General features: G+C 32.9%; 1 protein-coding gene across 7 annotated transcripts in view; it reads left to right on the top strand.

The window, feature by feature from the left end:
* LOC143232363 (uncharacterized) overlaps positions 1-21,013 on the top strand; it is a 69,391-nt gene extending 48,378 nt beyond the window's left edge. For 2 of the 7 annotated variants that reach the window (XM_076467700.1, XM_076467699.1), the window contains exons 6-15: positions 40-287; positions 6,165-6,195; positions 8,633-8,773; positions 9,128-9,259; positions 11,540-11,752; positions 14,142-14,228; positions 16,407-16,684; positions 17,496-17,642; positions 18,627-18,791; positions 19,297-21,013. In XM_076467700.1, the coding sequence (XP_076323815.1) occupies positions 40-287; positions 6,165-6,195; positions 8,633-8,773; positions 9,128-9,259; positions 11,540-11,752; positions 14,142-14,228; positions 16,407-16,684; positions 17,496-17,642; positions 18,627-18,791; positions 19,297-19,537 (1,683 nt within the window). In that variant the 3' untranslated portion in view covers positions 19,538-21,013. The remainder of the gene's footprint in view (positions 1-39; positions 288-6,164; positions 6,196-8,632; positions 8,774-9,127; positions 9,260-11,539; positions 11,753-14,141; positions 14,229-16,406; positions 16,685-17,495; positions 17,643-18,626; positions 18,792-19,296) is intronic. The other 5 variants (XR_013017504.1, XR_013017505.1, XM_076467703.1 and 2 more) reach the window with 5 other exon arrangements.
* Positions 21,014-22,007: the final 994 nt, after the last annotated feature.

Here is a 22,007-nt window from a genome sequence, read left to right as displayed (position 1 = left end):
TCCACTATGTATTCAGATAATGGGTTTATACTCCAACAGGATACGTTTAGGAAACGAGCGTTATCTTTAACACCGAAACACAAATTTCTCATGCCAGACTTAATGGAGACGTCGGAGACAGAAATTGTCAAAGGAAGTGCCAATGTAAATCAAGAAAGCGAAAGTATCGACCAACAGCCTGCTGTGGAAATGGCTGTTCTCTCTGCTCCAGGAAATAATCCGATATATCCGAGTTTTCCAGACACATTCCTCAAGCGATTAGGTCTTCATGGAAGTTCTTCTTTTAGGTAGGAGTACATATAAATAATAAGGTACGTAGCTGGGTGTAATTGTACATATAAATAGTAAGGTACGTAGCTGGGTGTAATTGTACATATAAATAGTAAGGTACGTAGCTGGGTGTAATTGTACATATAAATAATAAGGTACGTAGCTGGGTGTAATTGTATATATAAATAATAAGGTACGTAGCTGGGTGTAATTGTAATATTGTTGTCTTAACATTACGCATCTTGTGTTATAATCCAAATTACTACATACTTATCCAGGAGCGAAAGTGGTTTCTTAACAACTCTCTAAATATTTTGTTGTCATTGTTGACAGTTAAAGATCCTTAATTAGAGAAAACTTGTAAAGTTTATCAGACATGTAATCAGTTAGTGTAAAACGTAGTGATTAATATTCCAACATATTTTTCTTGTAATGTCACATTGTAAGGACAGTACTAGCTTCATCCGTATGACAATCGTGTAGACAATTAGACAGAAAAGTCCGCCTGAATATTTCTCATTAATATCAGTTATTGTTGTAGTGAATAAGACTGTAACACGTACATTACGCATTACTCTCTCAACTGTCGTTGTAAGGCGTTAAGTGACGTCGGATTGTGATATAACTGGAAGCAAAGGGAAAAGATATGTATTTGTGTCATAAAGGGCTTTAGAATAATTTCTCCATTCATGCTGGACGTGTCGGTATTATTCTGTTAGGAAGACTTTCTCCTCAGTCTGAGGAAACTGCTTAGTATATACACAGTAAGAACACTACAGGTAAATGTTAGGGAATTATCGTTGATATAAACTGTATGAAAATAAGTACACATTCCTCTTTGTTGCTACGCCTATAGCAACAGTGTTTTATCATAAGTGTTATATAAGAATTTTTAACATTTCTTTCAACTTAGTAGGTTTTGTTTGCACACAGGAGTAGGTGATTGGTAATTAATAAACCCTAATAGGAAGGAGCTTAGTTTTTTTCTTCATAAAACAGCTACTTACTGGCTCAGTTCAGGTTGGTAAAAAGTAGTGTTTATAGTAAATATTAGAGCAGTAACATTTCTCGTGGTACAAAGAGTGATTGTCTGTGTGTTATAGCAACTGTACAGATACGTGTACAAATCAAGGCTCTCATTTAAAGAACAAAAGCTGTGATCAATGTGTTCTTAGTTGATTTACATACGATTAATTTGGGGACATAAGTACCTCAATGTTATATGGAACCTCCACTTAGGGTTTGTCTACTGCAGTTGCTCATCGCGCGTTTCTCTCCATCAATAGAAATAGTTTCTTGGTCGCGCCACCTACTTTTAGATAAGTGAAAGATCGAGTTATGTAACCAGATGTCATACATGGTGGATACACATTACAACGTTTTAGGTGTTGCTATCTATTTTCTTTAATAAAAATATATCAAAGGTTTCACACACACCGAGTTGGCTTGTCCCACACTTTGGGAAACTCCGGCTTAAAGTTTGTGTTTTTGTTCTTACTTTATCTTTCATCATAATATAAACTCTCTTCACTAAATAAAGGATTCCCAATAACAGAAGCTACAAATATTTAAATAAAAAATACCGCCAATATTACAACTAATTTCACTAATTCTTCTGTGGCCTATTATGTTTCATACAGAAAATGGATGATTTCTCCAAATTCGTTTGTCCAGTTCTTTACACTGAATGTTGTGTAAGAAAACAAAAATAACATAATTACTCAGTATTGTGGAATATGTGATCCCATGATGGTGTAAACAAGTTTGTAATTTGAGGATTAGCCCTTCCAGTTTTGGTACCACCTACAAGCGTTTATAATGAAACCAAAAAATTCTAAAGTTTTAATTACATTATACTTTGAAAAATACTAAAAGTGAATGAATTTAATTCATTGACTAATTCATTCAGAGAAATTTTTACCTTTTAGAAAAAATGTTAGCAACTGTTTCACGTATGCAAATTATTTATACTTACAAAATGTGAAATGTATATTTAAGTATTTTTCTTTCTTGATGAAAAGCCTCTTGAGCTTTTAACGTAATAAAACAACTTATTGTGAAGCGATTTTTCACGCAATTTTCTAAAATAAACATTTGGTCTGTCAGAGTCTTGAGAAGGTTTTATGGTCTTTTGCTGCCTCAAAGTTGCCCTTAATGTGTGTTTGTGTGTGTTTCTTACAGCAAAGCCACATGAGGCTATCTGCTGAATCCACAGAGGGGAATCGAACCCTTGGTTTTAGCGTTATAAATCCGTAGTCTTACTGCTGTATTAGCGAGGACTGCCCTTAGTATTATCAAGATTATTACAATACAAGAGTTAAACGATACTGTACTAACTACACGGAAAATACTGTGTACAGCTACAGGTTGTTTTAAATCACGTTTCCAAGGTTTCTGTAAGAAATAGAATCGTAATTTTTTATATGTTATAGAGTAAAATAATATACTGCTCAAAAGCTACATGGGGTTACTTCTTAATTAATATAACAAATAACAGATGGCTATAGGCCAACTGATAACACTGTACTTTATTTATTTTACTTGTCCTAAAACACTGTGCTTAGTTTTCCTGCGTGATTTTACACAACTGCAGATAAATTAAGATACCCTGAAAATTAAACGTTATAGGTATGTGGAAGTTTTTCTTTAATATGCCAGAAAATAACAAGTAACGAAACAAGCTTTCTCAGTAAGGTGTCCATCAAACTGCACAACCACTGAATGATTCTTGAAAGATTGTAGGTACTTATCTATGGTCGATGTTCCATATCTTTACAATAACTTTTCTCAGCTTGTAGAGTCAGTGTGGACTGAGAAGGTTAATACAGTTCGAGATTAACTAGATATCGAAGTGGGTTAACATGTGAACAAAAACAAAAAAACACTGACAGTGGTGTACAGCACAGTGGAACCACCTCACTCACCTCAGACTTCTTTAACGACGGAAATTCTCATAGGACCGAATCAACAATAACATTTCCAACCTAAGATTAAAACTTTCAAAACAACGTGTATATTGAATCACTAGTTAATATATTTCATGTGTAATACCTCACGATTTTAAGTTTACTGAAACTTTTTCCTTTCCTCCGATATAAAGTCCTGCGCCACTTTCCTTTAAAATAATTCCTCAAAGACCCAAAGGCGGTGTTGGACATTTATCCTCTTAAATAATTCCAAGAATGAAGGGCGGTGTGGGTGTGTTTGCGTTGTCACTCACAAAGTTAGTGTCTGAGATGCCAGAGTATGTCTTCACGTAAGCCTCCTAGCTCACGTACAACTATCAAAGAGCCATTCAAAAAACACCTGGAGATCAGGCTTGTCAATTGAAGTAATGTTATTAAATATCATGATCTATCCACCGTCATCTTCAACTACGCGGTATTATGATAAAGGTGCCCAGGTATTCTCTACTTTGTGACATGACTATTTGTGAAATTAAAGGATAACCTAGACTATTCCTTATGATGATGAGTCACAGGCATTGAATAAACACTACGGGGAAGAATTCGGGCTTCGTGTAAGAAACACACTAGGGGTCGTAGTGTCTTTTAATTAAATACAGAAAGTTCATAAATGTAAAGGCAGTCAGATCTATTTAAAGTGATTAAGCAGTTATGTGCCCTGTCTGAACCACTCGTGTAAAATTTTAAATATGTTCAGTTCTTAACGAATCTGGTGGCCAAGCAAAGCGTTGCAGTGACTGTGAGATTGAACCAATTAAACAAAACATGATACCCACAAGATGCCTTTTGTACAAGACACTTTTTGCAGAGTGGTGTGATAAATAAATGGCAAACAGATCGACGTGTCTAGTAAAAGACACCAGATACAAATCTTGATACCGGGGACAAATGTTAAAACTCGACAAGCTGGTAGTGCCAGTACTCTAAGCGTCTACAAACAAATGGAGAAATACAGACACAAACACATATACAAGGTGGGATTCTGAAGGATACCAGATCTATTTCGTAAGTATCATCTACTCCTCCGTTAAGCATGTGGTGACGCCGTCTGTACTTCCCTACTCCTAATATCATTTTTGCACAGTTTAATGAAGTATGAATAATTTCTCACGCATACATGTTAATTTTTTTAATTATATATATTTTAGTGAGTCCATGACGAGCATGTGATCGAACAAAAATGACGCGTGTTGGATCATAGAAAACAAGTAAATCAATAACAACCTCAGAGGTATGAAGCTATGAATTGATTCTTGAAGAGGAATACAATTTAAAGTGAGTGATAGTCAGCGATTAATGTCCAAAAGTAACAACACTCTATCAATATTCCAATTAAAGGTTTCGTTCATAATCTGGCTCGTCACAAGTTTAAAAAAAAATGTCAACATTGAATGTTTCCAGAATTGAAAAACAGCGGTCGCTAGCAAGTCTTTAGTACAATGAATATGTTAAACAACATATAACAAAATGTGCTGATAAGATCTGGTACGAACAAAGTTGACTTTCAAGTAAAGATTAAACTATAAATTAAACGATGTAAACAAGGTACGCTCAGCTCCTCTTGAGTAAACAACAGATTAAAGGAAGTAAACAAGGTACTCTCAGTTCCTTTGAGTAAACTGCAGATTAAATGGCATAAACAAGGCACCCTCAGTTCCTTTGAATAAACTACAGGTTAAAGAACGTAAACAAGGTACGCTCAGTTCCTCTGAGTGAATTGTAGATTAAAGAACGTAACAAGGTGCGCTCGGTTCCTCTGGTGGTTTATGTTGTGGTTTGACACTTATAAATTAAAATAGTCACTTGATAAACATAATAGCACAATGTCTCCATAGTGTATTAAGACAGCTTTGAGATCTGAAAGTCGCAAGTATATAATAATACTCAAGCAGGCGATGTCATTAATCAGAACTGTAATGTTTGAATAAGATTAATGTTGTTCTTCACGTGTCACATCTCTTTCAACAACCTGACAACTAAATATTTAGTTTTAGAAGACACTTGCAACGTTACGTACATTTACACCGGTAGTGAAAACGAGGTACACGAGCACATGGTATCATGTGTGCTTCCTGCGAATTGGTTATCAATAAGAAACAGAGTTAGAGAGGCGGAAAGCTGGTTTTTATATCATTATTGTAGATGGGGCAAAGTTCCTACAGAGAACTCTTAACACATACAAAAACACCTTCAGTAAGTGAAACACCTTATGCCCCATTTTATCCAGATTGCTACAAGATATTCTAACACGAATTTTATATCCTGGTGTGGGAACTTGTAAAATTATTTAAAAAAAAAAAAGGTTTGTACTACGTCACATGAATGAACACAGCATGCCTCAGATGAACTCCATATTTGGTTTGGCACAACGGTTACAGAACTCGTAAGTATTGATGTTTGTTTGTTTATGAATTTCGCGCAAAGCTACTCGAGGGCTATCTGCGCTAGCCGTCCCTAATTTAGCAGTGTAAGGCTAGAGGAAAGGCAGCTAGTCATCAACACCCACCGCCAACTCTTGGGTTACTTTTTTACCAACGAAGAGGGGGATTGACCATCACATATAACGCCCCTACGGCTGAAAGGGCGATCATGTTTTGGTGCGACGTGGATGCGAACCCGCGATCCTCAGATTACGACTCGTACGCCTTAACCCACCTGGCCATGCCGGGCCAAGCATTGATGAAATACGTATGTGTGTTGTCATTCAAATTGTTTAAAAAACAAAATTAAAATAAGTTTTTGTATTTGACACGTTCGTAATATTGTATGAAAACAATGAATACGATTATTGCATTAGTGATAGTTCAAAAAGTACTCAGGTATTCGAATCTTTTGAAATGTACTAGGGGAGGTAAGCTATAGGTCTCTTAAAAAATGCTTTTGTATGTTTGTGCGCAATAATTAACGGATTTGTTTTGTTTTTTTTAGCAATGACCAACTAAGTGAACAACAAATTGAGGTAAGAAGTAATTATGACTTACATCAATTATTTTTAGTTTTATTCAATCGAGTATTTTCGGATTTTAAAATGTTATAAGAAAATTATGACATTGTATTTCTTTTATTATATTTTAAGCAAATAAACAGATTGTCAAGGCTTTTGGAAGTAAGTGTAAGAAAATAAATTATTACATTAACAATATTCTGCACTTCTATAGCTTAACAATACATTCCATCACTATAATCTAATGGTAGTATTCATTTGTTATTTTCTGTATATTAGATGCATTGTTTCTATTTGAATTTTCAAATTCGTAGTAGTGTTACAGTTGAGGAATTTAAGTTTGAAATTTTGTAACTGTAATCCTAAAAATACTTTAGTTATTTTTATATTGTTAGGGGTAAAGGGACTACACTTCTGAGCATATATCATAGGTAATAAGCTAAGAAACAAGGAAAACCACAAAATAAAATCTGGAAGTGAAAGAAAACTGTTAAAATCACTAATGTAAACAATTGTGTTTAAAATTCAACCAAACAACTTACATAGGAATAGGGACAAGAAACGTTCAACCAAACAACTTGCGTAGGGAATAGGGACAAGAAACGTTCAACCAAACAAATTTCAAATGGAATGGTGGCAATAATTGTCCACTTTTGCTTCATTTCAAGAACTACAAAGTTTGGGGAAATTCAAATATAATGCTGAGAAACAACATTACCAATAATGACCATTGGATACAACAGTTTTTGTTTGTGATGTGCTAAAAACACGTGTGTCCAAAATGTCTTGATAAAACTGAAACAGAAACCTTTATAACCCGATCGTTTTCAAAAGGTGGACCTTTCTTCTTCATGGGCAATCTGTTTTTGTTTGTTTTTCTTACAGCTATTTTAACATTTTCGTTGGTTTATCTAGTTTATAGTAATAACAAGGATAACAATGTAGATAAATCGGTCTAAATTAAAAGAAATAAAATTTCAACATTCTTTTAAAATGTTTTAAATTTAAAATATTAATTATTTCCGTTTATTTAGTTTTATGATACTGACTCTTGAAATTTTTTTTAATTTAACTTTCATCGCCCACTTGAAGATCCTTCAGTTTACATTTAACTGGATATTTACATAATGACGCTAGATGTTTTCATAACCTCAGCTTAGTTTTAATAACTAAAACGTACTGGTATCAGTGATGAATACCACTACGAATTGATTTATTGCCTTGTCACTAAAGGCAAAACATTTAACTCACTGTCCTGTCATTCGGTGTGTCATGCCTGACTTGTTTCCTGTCGTTCAGTGCAACTCATTTCTTTTCAGATCAACTGTTTTCTTAGGTGAGATTCTTTAACTATTTTCCTACTTTAATAAAAAAAAAAATCTTATTGCTAAGCTATTCTGGAGTCAAACTTGTAGCTCATTTAACGAATTATTTTATTCGTGTTAGAATCTATTTCAAAAGTTGTTTTTTTACATTTACAGAGATGCCAACCATTACGATTTTGGTGTATACATTACAACTATATGCTCATACAGACAAATATTACGACTCGTTGCAACTCCCAAATTATTATATATTATGTAGGCCTATACAATAAAGTGAAAAATTGTTCCACCAAGGCTTGAAAGGGGTAAAAAGAAAACTTCTAGTAAGATACAAGTAAATTTTGATAATAAATAAAAGACATAGTCCAAATGGTTACCTGCGATAATCATGTTTGTGCTTGAAATAATAAAAAAATATTTGTATCTTCGATGTCTGCCAATAGTCTGAGTGCGGTGCTTCTCCATACTGGGTATGTGGGGGAATCTATAGTTACGTCATTAGTGCTTGTCAGCCAATCAGCGCTCGCGTAGATGGGTATTTCTAAGCGGCATAGAAACACCAATGCGATCGTTCACAAGATGTAAAAAAAGAGGCATCGTTCACCAGATTGTCTTGTTTTTGGTAAATCTAAAAGAACTAAACTGTGAAAGGGCTCTATCTACAATCATTACGCTCAGTCATTTGAAATAGTTGGCATCTCTGTATTTGTGTAAACTGTTGTTTTTGATCTGACAGTAAAAGCAAAATTACTTGTGAACATAACATTTATATTCTTACGACATTAAAGCCTCTGAATTGGTGACGTAAAGCTACTAAAAAGTATTAGTATTAATAATACAGTTAAGAATTCTTAAAACATAGCAATACTCACAACTTTTGGGTCTGTATGATTTGTTTTAAAGAATGAACATCTAAGGAAACCTATAAATTAAATATTATAGACTTGGTGAGAGTTTCTGAAAGGAAAGTGTGGTATCATCCAATTGTGCCATATATGTCAGCATCAATAATACATGAAAATGGGAGAGGGAAAATTACATCTATCTTTCTGAGATTTGACTATTCTGTCCACTAACTAATCAAAGATTAAACATATTGGGTATTTTACTTTTCTTGGTGTTTTCAGAGCAAGTTTAGCACACTCTCTTTGGGCTTCAAGACAGATAAGCTAACTTTAAGCAAAAGAATAGAACTTCAACAACGCCAAAGAGATACCGCTGAGAAGAACGTGGAAAATGAAACAAAAGCTCTGAAAGAATACCTTAATGTAAGAATATCTATTAAAGAAACTAACAAAATTGGAATATAACGTAAAGTTTCTTTTATAAGAGAAACGTTGTACTGACATATCATAACTACTTTCCTACAAGTTGCAAATCTAGGATGATTTAATATTCTAGTTTTTACGTAACCTAGGATCGGTAATTTTGTTTTTGGTAGTTTATGAAAATAAACAAATCTTTTAAAATGTTAGATCGATCCGTATGTAATAAGTACACAAAATGACTTAATTCAGTTTTTTAATACAAGTGACGAATTTTTTTTATTGAAAGGAGAAAAAGCTAATTTCTATGGTGTAAGACTTGAGTTATTCTACAACAGAATTAATTTTTTAATCAAGGCATTAAACCAACTTAGCACCACGCATGAAATGAGAGAGTTGATTAGCCAGATCCAACAACAGGTAGATGTTGTGCACCGGTCCACCTGTCGCGTGTCCAGTCGAGCCGAAATATATGGTGCTGTCCAACAGGTTTGAGAACGTTCACTCTATCATTAAGTTAACGTTATGGTTGCTTATAATTATGAACTGGTCACTGCTTAAAGTGACGTAAAACGTGATTTCCAAACCTACATCTGACGTGACGCTGGAATGCAAATTACCAAAGAAACAGCACAACTCGTGACATTCCTAAAACACTGCATTGAAAAAAAAATTAAAAATGGAAATAAAAAAAACCGCTCTCTCCACACACAGACAGAAAGAAAAGAAACAATATAGACCATACCAATTTTTCTACTGAAAAGCGACTGTCTAGTTGGTCAACTCTCGTTTCATTCGCGTTAAAAAAAAAAACACCTCAGCCTTCTAATGTGAATTGAGATCCTGGTTCAAATCAAGTCTAAGTAAAAGAATAATTCCCCATAAATCTGTTTAAGGCATCATTTTCGAAACTCTTTTGCTCTTTCTAATTCTAAATCAAGGAAACTTGAAAATCATAAGATTTACACCAACTCTTACTATGGCAGTGAGTAGTAGTTTTGTACAGAAAAAAAAAAGCGTCTTAAGTCCATCTTTCAAAGTCTCCTTAAATTTTTTTACTTGTATTTACTTATAGAATGGTTAAGGAACAAAGCAAAACTATGTGCGAGGTATAATAAAAATGATGCAATTCATCGCGAAATAGTTACCATGAACCACTATAAGGGTTCACAATAGGAATTTCGTAAAACTTTAATATTTACAAGGATAAGATAATCCGCTCAAATTCGGCCTGTTTGTATTTCTTTTTATTATTTTTTTCCCCAGCCTCCAAAAAAAAAAACAACTTGGTATAATGCACTCGAATCTTTAATATAATACTAAATAAGACACTGAGGGTGAGTAGAGAGATCTTAAAGTCGATTAGGTTCTTCTATATTTTACATGTGTGTTTTTCTTGTAGCAAAGCCACATCGGGCTATCTGCTGAGCTCACATATTTTACATAAGCTAAACAACATCTTAAATCTGTAGTAAACAATTTTGTCATTACCATTTGAAGTTATCTTACTCCAAAATATATGGTGTTATTTTAAAAAGCCTAAGTACAGAATGAAACGGGAATTGGCAGCAAATAATACATAAACGTTTGATGACTAGCATATACTTTGTACAATATGTAATTGTTATATTTAGTGAATCAACTCCCATGTTATACATGAAATAAAGAAACAAAAAATATCCAATGCACATAACATTAAATTTCATTACACACATAAGCACACGTTAGTAGAACAATTATAATCACTTCAAAAGACAGAGATTTATTTTAAAAGGTGTTTTAGACTGTTTCATTTTAAAAGGCTGCTTTTATTATGGTAAAATTTCATGTGGTCAGTGGGTGTTGTGTCTTAGTCTAGGCATGCTTTTGCCTATTGCTATACGTTATGAGAGAAAATTTATTTGTACAAACTATAAATGCTCACTGTGTTTTCAAACATGGCAATCCCCAGCTGTAGTTTAACATTTTACATCTCTAACTAATGTTATCAACTAGTCAATAGTGACAGTAAATCATCATGAGCTGTATCAGCGATGTTTATTATCATACAATTTATAAAAATATCTACCATATCAAGTAATAATTTGTCCATATTTGAACAAAAAAGAACAACAGCCAACAAACAACATAAATAAACAACTGGAAATTTAATACCTTGCGGACTTCAACAAATATAATTCTAGGTAATAACATGGAGCTAAAATAAGGGTTTGCAGTTTGAGTAAATAATGTGTAAAGTATCTCCAGGCTTGTTTGCTAACATTTTATTATACCTACTAGCAAGATTTTAAAGTCCTAATTATTTTATTTATCCTGTTCCTTTAGAATCAAGCGCAAACAGTATCTGTGCAAAATCAGTTTTACATAACTAATTAATAAAAATTATTATTAAAATAAGTAAAATATGATAGTCACTGTCTTTTAACAGTGTTCTCTATGATTGATAGCTTTTTTAAAAGATTTATACTTGTCATAGTTAAACAATACCTAAAGGTTTACATTCTTCCACTTGCCTTGGAATGTTGTAGCTTTTCTTTTAACTCTGTATTGTATAAATTCAAGTTATTCCAGTGTTGCATTAGTCGTAGTTAAGTACCCAATAGCTGAAATATACTTAAAAGAACTAAAAACAGATAAAAAATATGTAAAAATTATAATCAACGAACTTTATGAATTTAGTTATTTTATCGAAAATTCTAGCTTTGGTTTTCAAAACCTTTTTTTTTCATTTGCTTATCTTATGGAATACTTTCAATAAATTCCACACAGGAAGAAAGAATGAACCGAGCTTTTGAAGTTATGGTCATGTACGTCGAGAACCTTAAACGAGTGTACGAAAAGGAGCACCAGGAGTTAGAGGAGACTCGACGTTTGTTGATAGAGAATCGTCTACTGCCTAGCAACAGTAGTGAAGTCGGAAATGACGAGTCCAAAATGTTACGGTCACTCAGGTCAATGTCTGTTGGTGGAGTTGGAAAAACTGTGAGTTTTGCTTTCGCAGAGTAACTGTTTATTTCAAAAACACCAAACGTGTATTTTGTTGTACTTGACGAGTGACGTATTTTAGTGTTATTTGTAAAATGTATTGTGCGCTGTTTCGTATCTGTGTTATCTCCATGTGCTTGATAAAACTGGATTTGTTTTTCAATCGCACATAAAAATCTGATATTATTAACAACTTACAAACGCAAGCTCCTGAAAACGTTCACTTATAACATCTCGTTGAACTTGAACATTTCATGTTTTCGGTTTCTAATTGACTTCACATGTAAATTATCTTCATTTACGCAGCATCAAAAATGTTATTTCAATTGTGAAACGGGTGAAAATATTCACAATTAAACACTTGTGAATTGAAACAAAGTAAGAGAATTTTTTTAAGTAAAACAAAGTTTGTCAAACACTGGATATTAGATGTAAAGAATGTGTTTATGTGCTGATGATATATCTCTACTGCATTGTATCCTTTTCTGTAAGGCTAACTATTACACTTAAGGATATGATTAATTACAACTGAAACTTAAGTTTTCAAGTTACTCGGGATTATTAATTTAACAATTTGATGCTTTTGTGTTCTGTTGGATACTGTTTACTGGTTTTGGTATGTTATCTAGTCTGTACGATACGAATTACTTTAAGTTAGTGCAATGAAGGTGGTGTGTTGCATTCTTGCTTTGTATTAGCTGTTGGTATTTTCAAAGGTAAACGCAACTTTTAACAAACTCCAAAATAGTGCTGGACGTAAAAGAGGTTCTTTTTAAATGTAGTGCTCGGCATGAAAAAAGGTTCTTTTGAAAAATATAGTAAAAGCAATGTAATTGATTAGTTCTGTTTAACAAAGGAACATCTTAGGAATATGACGTCCGGAGTTCTCAACGAAACTACATAATTTACAGACTGATTTAGGCGACCATTTCCAAAAATCTTGCGCGAGAACAATTTTTTTTCTCTAACTTAGACACTATGATTTTTCTGTTATCTTAAATCAAAGTATATTTAATGAGTTATATTTGGTGAAAGTGATTTGTATGATTCATTGCAATGAAAACAAGTTCCTGTTAGTTTTGTTTGTCTGTATAGCTTTTATTTCAGTCAGCACTTAGTGTCTTCATTACAGCGCCTTCTTTGCTTTTGTGGATGTGTGTAAGATGTAAAATATTTGTGGTTTGTCGATGTAAGTGTCTAACCATTCTCCACTACTGTGTATGTCAGCACCTTCAAGACTGGCTACAGGTAACTATGTTTTACATTTATTCATTCCTCGACGTGTTTAATTCTTTGTAGTTTTTGTTTTCTACTTTTTATATATTGCGTAACTTTCTCATTTTTATTTTTTTTTAAATTTATTTTAACATTTAAAATACTATAAAATTTCGTTAAAAACTTTCATGGATTACAGTCTTGAGAACAATAATGGTTAGCTTGTTAACTTAAAGGCTATTTGTAAAATTTATATTACTAATAAAATTGTGTAAGAGTTTTGTGTGGATAAATATTTTTTATATTATTGTTATTTTGGAATACTTGACTTGTGTCAGGGATAACTTCCTACTATTAATCAGTGTGACAGGATGCGTTTCCTGTCTCATGTTTCGGGGTGTGTTGCGCATTTATGTGTAAAGATATGTTTTAGTATGTTTGAATAGTATGCACATTAGATCTGTAGTTGTATTTATAAATAGAAAGGAGGATTTGGAGTGTAGGAAAAATGTTCGAGAGATTTAAAGTTAATTTTCATATTTTTAACACCATAAATGAGGCTTCTGTAAATGGGTTTGTTTCTAGTAAATATAATTTGAAAAATACTACTAGTAATGAGTTTCGTTTTGGTTTAGAAACTAATAAAAATGCTTGGAGGAAAGTTCTGGGTTTATGTACTACACTGAAATAATATTAGTTTTAAAATGCACTTAAGCTATGCAGGATAAAAGGCTAGTCATGTATTATGGTCTTTCAACAAAAAAATCGTTGTTTATGTTTGAGTAAATATTAAATTTTAAGTAGGTTTCCTTTACGATATAGCAACAACTTTACGAATAGGTGAATGAAGTGGAAAACAATAACGTAAAGTTCATTTATATGACAAAACCTCCATTGAGAAGTTATCGTTTCTTATCATTAATTAATCATAGTAGCCTTCAGTTTAGATGAACAAAAGTAACCACGTTCATCATAACAAAAGCACGTTTTTTCAACTTGACATGCAATTTTCAGTTTAGTTTACCAATGGTAACAGTTGTAAAATTAGGTAACAAAAGTGAATATACATCAGAGTCAAATCTGTGTTCGTTTATGTAGATAATTATCTTCTTTAGTCACATTGTGACTCGCACATGATAACAGCAAACTTATGCCTTTTTTCTCGTTGCAGGCTAGCCTCAGAAGAGCCAGTTTTTCTACTTTGCATCATTATTTACCTTCTGACAGATCACGTGGTTCTGTAATTTCAAATAGTGTGGTAAGAGCTAAAACAACGAAACTTTCGTTCCCACAGTTCTACTTCTGTTTTTATCAGAATTTCGAAAATTTACAGTGCAAGAAATATTCTCTGAAAGTCAAGTCACAAAAAGCAAGAATGCAACCACCTTTTATTAGAAAACATTCACCTTTATTTGAATATTTATATGTTAATTTAAATTTGGTTTACCATCCGGTTTGGATTAGCTCATACAATTAGTTTGTCATTTTTTAATAGCAGCATTTTGTATTTTAGTTGATAAAACAGCACTAATAAGAACTAAAATGTGATATTTATTTATTGTATTCACACAATAATACATCTGTTTGTATTTATACTAAGGTCAACTAAAAGTACTTAAAATAATAATAGCTGTAGCCTAATGTTGAAGTCAGTAAAGAAATGAAATCGGAAACTGGAACACTTTAAGAATACAAATTAATTGTTGAAGCTAGATGATAGCACACTGAATCAGTTTCTATTCGTGAAGTATTTGATATAAATACTAATAGTAAATAGAATTTTCATATAATTTTCAAACTTGATAAAATGAATATTTTATGGCCGAGGTAGTTCTAAAAACAACTTTAGAATTCTCCCATCAGTGACATAGCGGTATGTCTACGGATTTACAATGCTAGACAGAAACCGAGTTTCGATACCAGTTTTGGGCAGAGCATAGAAAACTCTTTGTGTAGCTTTGTGCTTAACAACAAACAAGCCTAAAACTTCGGAAGTGAAATAATGCATGTATTGGTTTGATTAAATTTCTTTTATATATATCAAGACCACATCTCATTCTTTTATTTATTTGTGCTCGTTGTGTTTAGAATTATATTCGACATTCAACTTGGTAGAATGCTGATTAAAATAAAAAGAAAATGGAACTTTTGAACACGAAACTTTGTAACTCTCTACTAAATATTTAATTGTAATATTTGAATTTAATCTCAACTCTTAATATTGTTAATAAGTCTTAGGATAAAGTACGGCTTAAAATTCGTGAAACCGGTCTTAAAACTTCCTTCCCCTTTTATTTCTGTAACAGATGTACTAACTCGGTTGCAGTCCTTACTTTCCAATAGTAATCATACCTGAAATCGTATTTGTGATACAGGTTTGAAAATAAGTGTTGTTTTTTAATTTAATACTTCGTTGGTCTGAAACATATAAAAACGTGTCAGTCTACGTTCACAGTAGTGTTAAACGTTCTGACATTATCTGTTTATTACATGCCAGCATAAAGGGAAATCTTCACTTGCCAAATAGGGTGAGTATAAGTTTAGTTTATTATTGATAGTGTCATTAATAAGAGCATTCATTAATTGAAAGTTTCAGTTTGCTTATCAGAAAAAGTTTAATCTGTGGTCAGCTGTATTAACGTAACAATAGATTTATCGATTACATCACATCTGTAGAAACCCACATTTGTTTTATTTTGAAGATCTTTCATGTGATCTTTTGATTGTTTTATAATTGTAAGTTTCTTCAGTGTAGGAGATTTACTAAACACATGCAATTTATTTTTATTGTGTAGTGAAGTGAGCGCGTTACATGTGTGTAGAAAACCTTCATCTTAAAACATCAAAAACAAAGTTAGAAGCTTTGCGTCTGGTTTCCAGATCGTTACTAAGTTAAGATTTTATTATACAATCAAAATACCAAAAACAAATAGGTTTATTCATATGAATGGGATCAAATGTTCTTTTAATTTGAAATAAAGAATGCTAGAAATAAAACTACAACTCGTACAAAGATTTGGAAGGTTTTGTAAATCAACGTAGTTTGTATTTGAAGTATTGTTTATAGGAAGGCACTTCAAAAAGATTTAATTTGTACTGTAGAAAGAGAAGGCCTAGTTTTATATATACTGTGAGGACAGGAATTTTAATGTTCCAGTCAAGTTCAGATGTTGGAAACACTAGTGGTTGTTTTTAACCAACATTCGGAACATTTAGAAGATAAAATGTTAAATATATTCGTTAAATAGTAATATATTTAACATTTATGTCAAAATAAACAAACAGCTAAGTCCTATAGAACTGAAAATGTGTGTGTGTGTGTGTGTAGATAATGATTTTTGTAATGCTAGTGAAATTTGTTGTCAGTACTTTTCGTGATGTTTACTTTCGTGAAGTCAGTTGATATCTAATAGAAATATTAAATGTTTGTCCCTAGGAAAGCCGTGGTCGCTTACTGAGCACTGTGGTCTCTGCAGTTAGTAGTTTAGGAACAACCACAGGTAACCCTAACTTATCAAGTAGACTTTCAACGCATCTTTCATCTACACCCCCGAAACAGTTCATGAGTAGACGTAGTTCCTTACCGGCGGCTACTGGGCCTGTGTTTGGTCTTGGCCGTGCATCGATTACTGTCTCCCCACTGAACGGCAAGGGTCTACACGCAGAAGACATTCCTGAGCAGGAGTTGGACTATTATCCTAACGGGAACGAAGGGTGATTAAACGTTTGGATGTACATGCATACATTAAATAATGAGGTTAAATACAGATCTTCAAGTTTTAATTAAGTGTTTTCATGTATAGTTAGTTAGCAATGGCTTCGCCAGAGAGAGGAGTTACAAACGAATCTCGTTATTCCCATTCGTAGTGGGTGCGGTGTGATATCTACTTTGTTAGTCTTAATACAACTATTTGTACTCGCTAGATTTGGATAAATTATCTAAGAACGAAACATTGGCCGTAGAACCATTAATATGAAGTATAAATATAGTCAGTCAAGTTTAAGTAGTTGTTTTTTTCAACTTTCTCACCAGAATATTTACCGTGTAGCTTACTTTAAAGAGATTACGTAAACACGGCATTTTTTGTTTTGAGTTTGAGTGTACAGTCAGTCTAAAAGTTCTGGACTAATAATCTTGAGTTTACTGTAGTGCCGCCATATTTTGATCTTGATTTGTTGATTGACATGTGGAGCATGCTAGCCAAACGATAATGACCTGTCAAAAGACTTCTTAAGTCAAAAAGTGTTTACTGTTGTTAAATTGCTGTTGATGGTAAAATTACATTAATTACGTCTGACATCCTGCTAAATGTTAAGATGTTTTTACTTTGGTAAGGGTTGCATAATAAGAATTTTTACTGCATAACCATTGCATAATGTTTGTTTCAGCATAATTACTGAATTAGCAGCAACTTTATGACGCATACTTTCAGAATGTTAGCTGTATAAAATTCGTGGCCATGTATCATTTGGTCGTGTAATGTAATTGCTCATATCACGATGAATTTGTTTGTTTTGTTTACAGAAATAAATATCTCTTGAAAAACGATTCCTCGAGCAAATTGGATCAGACCATTGAAGAAGGTAGAAAGGAAAATGTGTTCGTGATGAGAACTTGTTCTACTGACTCAGCTGGAAAGATTTCAGCAGAGAGAAAACCAGAGTTTGAGAGGTAATGTCATGTTCGTATGTAATCATACAGTCGGATGCGTGGTGTTTACAGTGTTCGATGAATGCGTGTATAGTTTTCATCCAAACTGTACAACAAATCCTCATGTTCACGTATGTCTTAGAAGCAAGTATTAAAGTTTTTATACAAATTACTTGAACAAAAATAAGATTTTTGAATATAGGTTTATCTGATAGGTCAGACCAAACTAACGTTAGGCATGTAATATTTTTATAACTTTTTATTGTATAGGAGAACCTTTTAAGACTCGCTTTGCACGTGCAGTACACAATAAAAGTTTACACCAAGAGACAAGTGAGGGATACAGTTGTTAAGATAATACCTGATACAACGATTGTAAAATTGATTTAATACATTATTGTTATTCATGTCATTCACTTAATAAAACTCTTGTTTAAATGTGTTACTTTATTTTATAGTGGCTACTGTTTTGAACTAATCAGTCGTAAAACCTTCCACAATAATTCATCGTGGTGATTATGTAAATGGTGGAGACATCTGGTTTTATGTAAGCTAAAAAGACACAAACGACAGTTTAACATCTGAGTAGCAAGAACTTAGAATATCTGGTAAAACAAAAGAACAAACTGTTTACATGTTAAGACACTTTAAGCTCGGTCTAAACAAATTGGTTATTTTCTGTAATTTTCTATATAAGGAACTCCGAAAATATAACAGATCCATAACTTGCATATTTCAAATTATAAGAAATATAAACAATACTCCCAAACCATCACTTCCACAATTGCATTGTTCTAAGATTGACAGTTACGTTTTAATCCCACTGTTTTATACACGGACAAACGAACAATATTCAAGAAGCTGTGAATTACTATACATGTCATTAATACAGATCGTAAGTTAATATTAACTAAGCTGTACTGTACCGATCTCGTAGCCTCTAGTAAATGATTGTAGAACAATAACACTACCCTCTGCTCTAGAACGTGCTCTTTTTCCTGATAGTTTAGCAAGACAGATTTCCAATGAAATATGTGAGGAAGAGCCATTAGAATTCGACTCCCAGAGTTCATTAGAAGACGACGGATTAACGGAACAAGGAAGCGATAATGGAGATAATGGTGGAAACTATGGTATTCATGAACACTGGGCTGTTCGAAACAGAATATTGTAAGCATATGAAATATTCGTATTAATATACATGATAACAAGAAATGTATGTTATCACAACAATATTTAACAGAATTTTAAAACCTAAATAATTAGCCAGACTTGATTACTGAGTAACATAAGTAATCCTAATCTAATCGAATTCCTGCGAAACTTCTAAATTTAACATTTTAAAAACATTATAGTTGTCGCTTTGCATAAAAATAATAGAATTTATGCATCTCTGATTGCAAACTTTTCAAAAAAGATGGATGAAACGTGATATGCAAAATCTTGCAACTTCATTGGTGTTGGTGTCTGTCCGAATTATAGCATGTCATTGTTGTCATATGTTTAAGCACTAATTATGTAAGCTAATAATACCAACCTCTTGCAAATTGTAGTGTAAAAAGGATATTTATTTTATTTAAAAATTATTTACATAAATTTCTAATTTTACTAAAATACTATCAAAAGCGTAAAGGAAGAGCTATGTAGATGATATGTGTTTTTCTTCACTCTGTAGGGATAAATCTTCTATAATTCGTAAGATTTTTTGGGAACTGAGAGAGTGGGACAATACAACTTTAAAATCAAGACTTCGGCTGACCCTGAGTGTTATCCTGGTGTTGGCGGGAGTTTTCAGTATTGTAGCAACGCTTGTACCCGTTCAAGCTAGAACAACTCGCCCTCAAACATCCAACCGTTCCTTCCAGAATATTCTCCGGGTTTTCTTTGGCCCTTACTTGTCCCTGACTCCTCTGTAAAGATCTAAGAACATATGTCTGACTTCGTTATTTTTCACAAATTGCATTCAGCCTGTTCCTCTTTCTTTCTCATTTTATAGAAGCTTTAAACGTGTCTACGTTTATTTTGTTTCGTTTGTACATCTTCAAAAGTAAATCTGAGCGAAATACTTTGAAAAGAATGAGCAATACATTAGGGTTTTCTCTGTCTGCTACAATGCATTCTAATTACGTCGAAAGTGTAGGAAATCTTACTGTAACAAAACCACCTAGGTTTGTATGTAGGAGAAAATGTTCAAAAGATATATTTGCTTTACTTTGTGTATAGACACTGTTACAGATGCATAAAACTTTTCGTGTAAATATCTTAAACACATGTGAAATGGAATGACATTGTATTTAAAAAGCTCACTGTGTCACAACTGTAGTTAAATTTCACAAAAGTAACAAAGTCTTTGTGAACGAGGATTACCTCAAACCCGATTTTGGGTTATTATTTGCATTTTCATAGTAATTTTTTTCACGGCGTGTTATAAAACGTTTTATAAATTTAGGTGATCGGCTTTGTGGCAATTGCGTTCCATGTACTATATTTAATATAATTAGTAAATGTTCTTAGAAAAAAAATAAAACTAGACATTTTTATACATATATGCCGGAAATATCTTTTACAAACTCTGCTAAATTTACGCTTTCGTCATTTAATTCTTAACATTGAACTAAGATAATTTACAAATTGTTAAAAAGATTCTCTTCGTACAAGTATTACATTTGCGAGTTCTATTAAGTTAGCTAGTGTATTTAGTTTATTCTGATTTTGTCAAATAAAACAGTGTTTAAGTTTTAAGGTTAAATATCTATATAGCTTCAGATTGTTTATTCGATAATTTGTCTTGCTATTATTATAGATTTTTATAGCAATTTTTTAGTATAAACAACAAATGGGCTTTACCCAAAGTTATTGACTGTCAGACATAAAGCTCTTTAACCCTTAGACGGTGCCCATCATCAATTGATTGTTACCTACAACATTCCCGCTGTTTAAAGATTAGATAATGGCATGAAATTATTTTGTATGTACCATTTGAGTTTAAACTTAACTTCACCAAAGTCTGTGTGTGCATGTGCGTCCGGTTATAATTAGTGAACTGTTAAACCGATTTTCACGAAACCTGTCATACTCTCTGGGGAGTGACATAGGGGATTGTCGCACGGATCTCACTCTCCAACTTATAACACCCACAGGGTCCTTATCGTGGATGAATAAGCTAGAAACGTATTTTGTATCATAATATTTAAGGAAATATATTATCTGTCTTTTTTTGTATAATATCAGATTGATGGGCTGAACAAGCTTTTTTCGCTGGTCTTGTTTGATCAAAGCCTAGATTTACAAGTGGCATATATTATTAAATGGAATTTCTCATCTTCCTCGAACCTTGTGTATACCAGAACTGAGGATGAATAAACAATATTGTACTTTCATTATTACTTCAAGAAGTTGTATTCTGTGTATAAATTTTCTTTTAATTATATGTGTGGGTTTCAATTTTCGATGCTTTTTGATCGCAATAATTAGTTCATCAAAAAATACTGACAGCTAAACTTTGACATACAATGTTCAAGTTAAGAAACCTAAGGCATGACGGTGTCAGAAATTGATGATGGAATAAGTAATACATTCCATTTGTCTGCTCACGCGAAATGAGCAATTATGTGATGTATGATTGCGTAAATATTAGAAATGCAAAAATGTGATCATATCAGAGTTCATAAGCATCTAAGGCTCTAGGTAACAGCAAGTGTCTTTCCGCCGTTCAAGGAAGTATAATAGTGGGTATCAGTTGTTGAAACACACGTAATCGAAGTTTATTAGTAGTGGCAGTTGAATATACACCATTAAAAAATCTTAAAGTTTTACTGCCATTAGTGACAGACCGCCATAAAAGAAGATTGAAGAGTTGTAAATTCACCAGATTATCTTCAGTTGACCAAGCTCTTGAATAGTAATGAGAAATCAAGCATCTTCAACAGTATCGTATGAAAGACATTAGTAAAAATCATCATATGACAACTGACAATCGGTAGGAAAACGGAAAAATCGTGGTTTCAACGATGCTTGGAACACCTACTGTGCACACACAGCATAAATGAAAACATGTAATGAAGCACTCTCAACTTCTTCCTGTGTTTTTACAACTCTAAAATAAGGGGTTTGATTCCCCTCGGTGGACTCAACAGATAGCCCGATGTAACTTTGATATAAGGAAAATAACACACACACACACACACACACACACACACACACTCGTCCTTATTTAAAATTGTAGACTCTTGTGCTGGAGCGATAGTGCAAGTCTTCGTAAGTTGTGTAATAGCGTGGGGAACGTTACCATGACAGTTTTCGACCATTTATTTTTACATGGTTTTTCAGAAGCAAGTGGAGATTGTAACGTCAAGGAAATTTTCATTTTCTTGTTTCTTTGCGCGT

Source organism: Tachypleus tridentatus, chromosome 11 (genome assembly GCF_004210375.1).
Source record: "Tachypleus tridentatus isolate NWPU-2018 chromosome 11, ASM421037v1, whole genome shotgun sequence".
NCBI classification, from domain to species: domain Eukaryota; kingdom Metazoa; phylum Arthropoda; class Merostomata; order Xiphosura; family Limulidae; genus Tachypleus; species Tachypleus tridentatus.
This window is presented reverse-complemented; position numbering and strand designations above follow the sequence as displayed.